This window comes from Symphodus melops (assembly GCF_947650265.1).
Source record: "Symphodus melops genome assembly, chromosome: 19".
Lineage (NCBI taxonomy): Eukaryota > Metazoa > Chordata > Actinopteri > Labriformes > Labridae > Symphodus > Symphodus melops.
In genome coordinates, this window is record NC_136709.1 from 10,555,406 (window position 1) to 10,565,221 (window position 9,816).

The 9,816-nt window shown below is 42.0% G+C and overlaps 1 protein-coding gene across 2 annotated transcripts; it reads left to right on the top strand.

Moving 5' to 3' along the window:
- Positions 1-535: 535 nt before the first annotated feature.
- On the top strand, positions 536-9,175 carry thbs1a (thrombospondin 1a). 2 transcript variants are annotated; one of them, XM_079369070.1, is made up of 22 exons: positions 536-801; positions 895-977; positions 1,220-1,779; positions 1,899-1,977; positions 2,105-2,194; positions 2,301-2,410; positions 2,701-2,826; positions 3,225-3,321; positions 3,415-3,588; positions 3,672-3,848; positions 3,939-4,112; positions 4,204-4,484; positions 4,569-4,787; positions 4,891-4,998; positions 5,429-5,588; positions 5,698-5,816; positions 6,152-6,386; positions 6,509-6,736; positions 6,825-7,096; positions 7,186-7,283; positions 7,385-7,524; positions 7,618-9,175. In XM_079369070.1, the coding sequence occupies exons 2-22, from the start codon at positions 914-916 to the stop codon at positions 7,623-7,625; spliced, it is 3,519 nt and encodes a 1,172-aa protein (XP_079225196.1). In that variant the 5' UTR covers positions 536-801; positions 895-913; the 3' UTR covers positions 7,626-9,175. The 2 variants fall into 2 exon arrangements, with proteins under 2 accessions (XP_079225196.1, XP_079225197.1); XM_079369071.1 differs by having other exon boundaries at positions 536-800; positions 885-977.
- The last annotated feature ends 641 nt before the right edge of the window (positions 9,176-9,816 follow it).

Genomic DNA, 9,816 nt, shown 5'->3' on the forward strand with positions numbered 1-9,816 from the left:
TCCAAATTAAAAGGATCCTTCAATCCCACCTTTCAATCACTCTGAACATAAAACTTTCATTTATTACTCAGTGAGTCCCCTCGTGGTCAGACAAGGAAAAGCAAAACGAGCAGTAGTCCACAAACCATCCAATAACCTGCTCTTTGTTATAAATATGAACTGAAATATATATTGGCGCCAAGTATGGAATATAACTTCATAAGTTTTGTATGACTTTTATATCCACTCATAACTAGTTTTATATCACCAGTCGACTGAATTAATAGGCCTGATAATGTCAGACCATATAAAAAATAAATATATATATTTTGGGGAATGACTGCTTTATTAAATTAAGACTATTTGCCTAACGATTACACTTTTATTAGACCGGAAACGACCACGTCTTGGCACGGGAGCATGTATGAAATATTTATCCGGTGATGGAAATTCAGCTCAGGAATGCATTTTCCTCCCCAGTGTGTGCGTCGCGGATATTCCTCTGACTGGCTGTGAGGTAAGACAACAAGGCCGTCCCTCTCTCCTGCTGCAATCCCATTGGTCCATGCCGGAGCTCTGGAATGTCTTGGAACTGTTTAAATAGCTGTAGTATCGGTAGGATAAGTCAGAAGAAAATTTTAAATCACCGGAATAAATCCCGGACAGGGACTTGAAGAGGCTTTGCAATTTTATACTCCAAACCTCCAAGCCACTGCAAAAACTAGAGGAAAAGAAACGGGACAAATACTCGGAGAAGGGACTTTTTCTGCTTTTTTTAATAAAAAAAAAAAAACATTAACGGAGAGAATTTTATTTTTAAAGGTTTGTACATTTTTAAAAAAATAATATTAATGACAAAATATAGCTTTTAAGTGCTCCCTAACGACGTGTTTTCATATTCTCCCGTTCTAATAGGGATCACTTGAGATTGAAGATGATGCTGTGTGGCATCTTTTTGCTGTTGATGCTTTGGAGCTGTGAGAGCGCGAGATTGGCAGGTGAGAATAGAAAATGTCTGGTGACTGTCTTCTTTATATATTTATGAACTATTTAGACGAGACAGAAAAAATACACTAAATTATCTACAGTACTGCCTTACTCTTGATTATCTGCACGCTCTTATAGTCCAATATACTTGTAACTGTTGGAGATTGCCAGTTTGTGTGCGTTTTTACGCACATTGTCATTATGGTAGAAAAATGACTTAACATGGTTTCTCCTTTCTTTCCTGTGACCGCAGAGAGCCGGGATGATAACAGTGTGTATGACTTATTTGATCTGGCCCGGGTAAACAAGAAACATCATGGAGTGAGTTTGGTCAAAGGCGCAGATCCTTACAGCCCTGCATACAAAGTACTGAACGCAGACCTGATTCCCCCGGTCCCCGACAGCTCCCTCAGGGACCTCCTTGACTCCATTCAGAGTGAGAGGGGCTTTCTCCTCCTCGTCAACCTGAAGCAGTTCAAGAAAACCAGGGGCAGCCTTTTAACGATCGAGAAAAAAGACGGATCTGGACCCATTTTCGAGATAATTTCCAACGGGAAGGCGAACACTCTGGATGTCTTCTTCTCCACCTCGAACCAACAGCAGCTCATGTCCATTGAGGATGCAGAATTAGCCTCAGGACACTGGAAGAACATCACGTTGTTCGTTCAGGATGACCGAGTGCAGCTTTATGTCGGTTGTGAGGAGATCAATGTGTCAGAGCTTGATGTGCCAATCCAAAGAGTGCTGTCTCAGGAGGTGGCTGACATTGGTAGGCTCAGGATTGGAAAGGGAGCAACAAAGGACAAATTCATGGTAAGTTTTAAAAAAACATATATATTGTAACGCAGTTTTGTAAAACACTGTATTATTATTATGAAAATTATAAAGCTATTATCATAAAAAACTATAAAACTATTTTGTATGTCCTGTAGGGGGTTCTTCAAAATGTGCGTTTTGTATTTGGGACAACCCTTGATGCCATATTGAGAAATAAGGGATGCCAGAGTGGAGGTATGTCTGAAAAATATAGTAAATCAAGAGCTTTATCTGTGTAAACATCTGTGTGGGAATTTAATCTTCAAGAAAATACTTTTAATTATCAGTGAATAGAAATTGATTTTTCTTCTCCCCCCTGCAGCTGCCTTAACTGATGTCATGACCCTGGACAACCCAGTCAATGGCTCCAGCCCTGCCATTAGGACTGATTACACCGGCCACAAAACCAAAGGTGAGACTCTGCTCCCTAAAGACACAGGTCTCGACTCCCTGCTACTGCTGAGTTATAAATCTTAGGAGGTTAACTAATTTATTTGACACTTCTCTCCTCCGTTCAGATCTGCAGACTGTCTGCGGCTTCTCTTGTGAGGACCTCGCCGGCATGTTTAAAGAGCTCAAGGGACTTGGTGTGGTTGTTAAGCAGCTGTCCAATGAGCTGCGCAAAGTGGTAAGCTCCAAGGGCCATCAGGGTGTGCTACATGTCATCATTCACCCACTCATGTCTGTTCTCTCCAGCTTTCCCTCTGCTTCCACATTCTCAGTGTAGTCACTGTAATGGCAATCCCTGGCCTTAATGAGTGCCATGTGAATCACAAATATGTTTGGCTGTCGGTCCCATTTGCAGTGCTTTGCAAGCAATGTCTTAATCATGGTGTCAGTCAGTGATTCATTTGTATTGGAACTTTGGCAGAAAGAAACTTTTCCATCTTGAGCATCTTTCTTCCCTCTCTCCCCCAGTCTGAGGACAGTACTCTGCTGAAAAATCAAATGAATATCTACAGCGGCATCTGCATTCACAACGGCATAGTGCACAAGGACCAAGATGAGTGGACCGTGGACGGTTGCACTGAGTGCACCTGTCAAGTAAGTATGACGCCTTCATGAACGTCACCCTTGACCTAAGGCAGAAATAAGCTCAGGGAAGATGTCAAGGTGTTTCCTGTATTCCTGCTGAATAAAGTGATAATAGCGTTGATGGCTGCAACACCCTTAAAGCCATCGACACTTCTTCTTAACCATGTAAAACCCAGCATGGGGTCCTTTCTTAAAAGCAACATCAAGTGGAGGTTGCACACATGTTGTGTGTAGTTAGGTGGTAGCAAGAGATGTTTTATTTTTCTATTTCAGCAGGAGGGTAATGTCCCTGATAAAGTTCTCTCCATTGGGAAATATAGCAATTAGGCTTGGAACATTACCAGTAGCCAGTCAACCAGTCAGCTTGCTCATTATTCTTGTACTAATTTGACTGTTCCTTTCTCCAGAACTCTGCTACCGTGTGTCGCAAGATCTCCTGCCCTCTGATCCCGTGTGCTAATGCCACCGTGCCTGACGGAGAATGCTGCCCTCGCTGTGGAACACGTAAGCGTCTCTAATAACATCCTGCACCATTTTCTTTATTTCTTTTTTCATAGTTTTTTTTTTTTAATGATCCCTAATTCTTCCCCCCAACAGCAAGTGATTTTGCAGAGGATGGCTGGTCCCCTTGGTCTGAATGGACCCCTTGTTCTGTGACATGTGGTCGTGGCATCCAGCAGCGTGGACGTTCTTGTGACCGCATCAACAGCAACTGTGAGGGTACCTCTGTCCAGACCCGTGACTGCTACCCCCAGGAATGTGACAAACGCTGTAAGTCACTCAGAATTTTTTATAGAGCCATTGTGAAAATTATTGTGAGATTCATAAATTAATTGTGCATGTGTTGCTCACAGTCAAACAGGATGGTGGTTGGAGCCACTGGTCTCCATGGTCTTCATGCTCTGTGACCTGCGGTGAGGGGGTCATCACCCGGATACGCCTCTGCAACTCTCCAACACCCCAAATGGGTGGTATGGACTGCCAAGGAGAAGGACGTCAAACTGAAATCTGCCAAAAGTCACCTTGTCCTAGTGAGTTAATTTCAGCAAAATATAATGAACATTTTACTAACAAGGTATAAGATCAATTAAGGATACTAAATTTTGTTTTTCTGATTTTAGTCAATGGAGGTTGGGGACCCTGGTCACCCTGGGACAGCTGCACTGTTACCTGTGGAGGAGGAATACAGACCCGCACACGTGTCTGTTCAGACCCTGTTCCCAAATATGGAGGAAAAGATTGTGTTGGTGATGCGACTCTGTCGCAAGTGTGCAACAAGCAGGATTGCCCTATTGGTGAGTAAATATATTTGAAAAAATATTCGAAAAATAAGGTATTTTCAATGACAGAATATCCTTTTTAAAATACTTATTTTTTTCTCTATAGATGGTTGTCTCTCCAGCCCATGCTTCCTTGGCACAAGATGCACCAGCTTCCCTGATGGCTCTTTCAGATGTGGCAGGTGTCCACCTGGATACACCGGAAATGGCATCACTTGCAAAGATATTGATGAGTGCACAGAGGTCCCTGATGCTTGCCATACACATAATGGAATCCATCGTTGTGAGAACACAGAGCCTGGCTACAATTGTCTGCCCTGCCCTGCGAGATTCTCTGGTCCTCAGCCGTTCGGCAGAGGAGTGGAACAAGCAACTGCTAAAAAACAGGTTTGAGTCTCTTCTTACATGCTTTGCTTGAGGCTTGTAGGCTTACCGCTTGCAGTCTTTTTAATTCTCTGTAATTTTCTCTAGGTCTGCAAACCCCGTAACCCTTGCCAGGATGGTAGCCACGACTGCCATAAGAATGCAAACTGTATCTACTTGGGTGTCTACTCTGAGTCCATGTTCCGCTGTGAGTGCAAGCCAGGTTATGCTGGGAATGGCCGTATTTGCGGAGAGGACAGTGATCTTGACGGTTGGCCAAACACTAACCTGCTGTGTGTGGAAAACGCCACCTACCACTGCAAAAAGGTAGCCAGACCCCACATGGATAGTTACCAAAGGCCATTATTATCCATCTGGACTATATTATTGCAATGATTGTCTGCTAAACCACTCTTTTGTCCCCTCATAGGATAACTGCCCAACCCTTCCCAACTCTGGCCAGGAAGACCATGACAAAGATGGCCTGGGTGACGAATGTGACAATGATGATGACAATGATGGGATCCCCGATGATAGGGTGAGTCATCACAGCAGTTTATTTTAGTCCCAAACTGTGCTTCACCAAAGACCAGACATAGCAATCAGGAGCAGCCATCCTTCCTTTGGGCACTAGGAATGTCAATTCCCCCCTGTTTGTGTGTGTCCTCCAGTGAGTCAAAGTGGAAAGCAAGTAGCATAGGAATACTCCAGTTTGATTCCAAAATAAGGCAGAATTGAAGACAACGTGGCCTGTTGCCCATTATTTTTAGTGTGGATTTGGAAAGTTGGGAAAGAAAAATGCTGTGGTAAAAATTACCAGCTTGCTTCCAGTGGAATATTACATTCCAGCAAAAGCTGGAGGGGGAAAAAAAGCCTTTCACAGCAAAGCTTTGTTCCTATAAATATCACTTCTTTGAGTAATAGCCCATTTCAGAAATGTAACCTTGCTTATGATTCTGAAATCTTAGGACAACTGCCCAAGAGTGTACAACCCTGCCCAGTACGACACAGACAGGGATGATGTTGGCGACAGCTGTGATAACTGCGTGTTTGAGGCGAACACCGACCAAACTGACACAGACAACAATGGAGAGGGAGATGCCTGTGCTGTTGACATTGATGGGGATGGTGAGTCTTTTCTCATAACTCTTTACAGGTTTTTTTTAATGCCTTTCTTTAACCTTAAAAATCACTTGCAAAGCACTGATATCTAAGAAAACAATATTTTGTCCAACAGGCATTCTGAATGAAAACGACAATTGCCCATATGTTTACAATGTGGACCAGAGGGACACTGACAGGGATGGTGTGGGCGACCATTGTGACAACTGCCCTCTGGAGCACAACCCTGATCAGGTAATATTAGATTTTATTTCACCTGTCAAAATAACTAATCCTAACCCGAAGCATCAGTTCCAAGAAAAATAAGATAAAACATCGAATATTCCGTCTTTACTCCTCCTTTGAAACCTAAATGAATTAGTCATTTTTCTGAAGGTGAAAGAAACTTGTCTCATAGAACAATGCTTGCAAGCCTGAAAAAGAGGCCCTGCAAAAATAATCCCATCCTGAGTAGCACCTCTTATGTTGGGGCTGGTAAAAAACAAGGAGACTAATTTAAAGTGCTGAGCAGTATAACAGCATAAGAGCCTGTCTTTGGAAAGTCTCATAATACAATGGTTTTTCTACAGGTTGACTCAGACTCAGATCGCATTGGAGACACGTGCGACAACAACCAGGACATTGACGAGGACGGTCACCAAAACAACTTGGACAATTGCCCTTATATCCCCAACGCCAACCAGGCAGACCATGACAAAGACGGCAAGGGTGACGCCTGTGACCATGATGATGACAACGACGGCATTCCTGATGACAAAGACAACTGCAGACTGGCCTTTAACCCAGATCAAGTGGACTCTGATGGTAAGTCTTACAATGTTGTGTCATGTGTGGTCATTTGACAAAACAGACATGGCCTCAGTTATTTGGATTTTCTTGTTGGTTTGCCTTTGCCCTTCATTTCCACATTTATAATTTCCTCTCAGGTGATGGCCGTGGCGATGTGTGCAAAGACGATTTTGACCAAGACAACGTTCTTGACATCTATGATGTGTGCCCGGAGAACTTTGCCATCAGTGAAACAGACTTCCGCAGATTCCAAATGGTTCCTCTGGACCCCAAGGGCACCTCCCAAATTGACCCCAACTGGGTGGTCAGGCATCAGGGCAAGGAGTTGGTGCAGACTGTCAACTGTGATCCTGGCATTGCTGTTGGTATGTATTGCAATCACGAGATGCTCACTGCAAGTACACTGCAAGTAGACATGAAAACCGATTCTAAACCAACTCTGTCTTAATTCAGGTTATGATGAGTTCAGTGCCGTCGATTTCAGTGGGACATTCTTCATCAACACGGACAGAGATGACGATTACGCTGGATTTGTGTTTGGCTACCAGTCCAGCTCACGCTTCTACACAGTCATGTGGAAACAAATCACACAAACCTACTGGTCTCACACACCTACAAGAGCTCAGGGCTACTCTGGCCTGTCAATCAAAGTGGTCAACTCCACAACTGGGCCTGGTGAGCACCTGAGAAATGCCTTGTGGCACACCGGAGACACAGCAGGACAGGTGAGAGAAGAGTCATTAACTCAGGATTCAAGAAACACTTTAATTTTTAGTTTGTTTTCATTCTAACCCTCACATTTGATCCTTTTCAGGTGCGCACTCTGTGGCATGACCCTAAGAACATTGGCTGGAAGGACTTTACTGCCTACAGATGGCATCTAACCCACAGACCTAAGACTGGACTGATTAGGTGAGCTTAAAACCAATCAAGTGTTCCCTTTTATTTAATTTCTTATCTGCTCGTTCAAGTTTCGTTGAAACAAGCTGATGTGATGACATTTTCTCTTATAGAGTGGTCATGTATGAGGGCAAGAGAATCATGGCCGATTCTGGAAACATCTTTGACAAAACTTATGCAGGCGGACGACTTGGCTTGTACGTCTTTTCTCAAGAGATGGTTTACTTCTCAGACCTCAAATATGAATGCAGAGGTAAGAACAATTGTGTTGGTTTGACAATTCAAAGAATGTTGGTTTATTAATGTTAATACTTTATTTGTAAAACGTCTTTCTTATATCTTTCAGATACATAATTGGACCGCAGACTTCCAGACAGAATCTGCCTGTCACTATGAGTATTTAATAAAGGAACTGGATCAATATCTTTTTAACTTTTTCTTTTGAAAAATGCACATTGGAGGAATGATGAGCAGGAGAGCTGACCTCTGGACTTTTAGCCAAATGAGAGCCAAATGATGATTCTGCACCGCTGCAACAAATTCAAATAGTGAGTGCAGCTCTGCTCAGAAGAATGTGGCCCTCTCACATTGTCTTTCTAAAATGCATTGAAAGGGGCCTTATTGTATTGCTTTGCACACCTGAACTGTTGTTGGGATTCCTCTATGGATGAGGGACCAAGGGAAAGAGAGTTCCATGTTTTTTTTCTATTCCTATTTTTGAGCATTAATATACATCTGCTGTGGACTCAAAGATACTGGTGTGAGTATGAAGAAGGTATGGGAGAACTTTTATAGGCAGGGTAATTATACCCTTTGAAGGAACTGTTGAGGGACCATGGACAGTATGGACTGACTGTTACTATCAAAGAGAGTGAATGAGTTTGTGTGTATGTGCATGTGCCACCCAACAAGCATAGTTATGAAGCCAACCATGTCAATTTAAAAAAAATTTGGTTTCTTTTAATGGACTGCTCACTCTACTTAAGTGTAGACCTGAACACACAAGGTCCTGTTCTTAGCCAAGGCTTAGGGCTGGCCCAGAACATTTGTCTTCTCAGGAAAAGAGCACTAAAGGAAACGAGGAGAGCACAAATTCAGGACAGCACAGGGGCCAAAAGCGGTAACACTGAATACTGCTTTGAAATAGTAATTCTTAGCAAATATTATGTAAATATCTCCAATCATTACAGACAGCTTCATGGGACGTAAAGAGCATGGGCCAGTCTATTTCCTGCCATGAGTAAACCTATGTTAGTATGGCTCTCTGTATTTACGTACTCATCATAGAGGCTTTAATTGTTGGGCATCTCATTATCTCGCCAGCTTAAAATGTTGTTAGCAATCTATTACATGTATCCCTTTATGGTAAGATATGGCATTATATTTGACGGCGAAACAGTTTTAAAAAAGTGGAACTATAGGCATTATTTACAGTAACTCTAAATATTCAGCTTCTGCAGTGTGTATGACTGGTATGCCTGAGCTTGTGTGTACATTTCTGACAAGGGAAAATCAAAAGAAACCCTTTATGTACAAATATTACCTCATGAATTCTCTTTTGTATTGAGGCCAGCAATACACAAGAATCAATTGTCTTAGTGATAGAGTATAAATTAGTTGGCTTCTTTTTTTTACGCAATACTTTGTAATCGTTTATATGATGTATATAAGATATTTTTGTAGTGAAAGAAGCCCAAACAGGAACATAAAGGAATTAAAGAAATGTTGTCTTGACTGTGCTGTGCTATGTGTATTTCATGTGCATTTTTTTTGATAAATTATTGTTTCTTTCATGTTGAGGTTATTTCATTTGTGTAGATATATGCTATTTAAATAATTTATCTAGAAGCGTAGCCTTATATGGAAGCGTTTCTGTCTGTATAAACTTATTTGCACACTGACAAGAGGATGCCTTTGTTATTTTGTTTTTTTTGTATGTCCTTTTTTTTTTAATTATTAGTGAAACTTTTCTATAAACGTTGTACTATAGTTTCTACCCAAAGTGCTGTTTATACTCCGACCTGATATTTTGCAATGTCAAATGACAATAAACACTTCAGGAAAAAAAATGTTTCTCAGTTGGTTTGATTCTTTTTTTTTTTGTCGAAGAGGTCAAAAGTTTAATAGCTCAAGACTTAAAGCTCCTTCTCGGCCATCTCAGACATCGTATCTTCTTGGATTGGGGTCTTCTTTATAGAAAAGTAAAGGAGCCGAGCCATGCTGTGTCAGACAACTGGAATCCATTAGTTGAGTCTCGTGAAGCCTTAGAGAAAGGGAGTATCCTCGGGAGTTAATAGAAAGGAAACTCAACATGAAGTACAACCCACTTAAACAGCACATCCAGATCTGATTACATATTGCACAGGCATCTCCTTACACCTTCAAACGACAGCACTCCACGTGAGAGGCAGACAGAGGGATTTTGCACTAGGTTGAGGGAGAGAACGTAAGTTATAGCTGCAGTCCACTCTCCCTAAAGTTTTTATAAAAATGTCTCAATAAAACTTGTCAAAGTGGATGAATCATCGACGGACTCCACAGACAG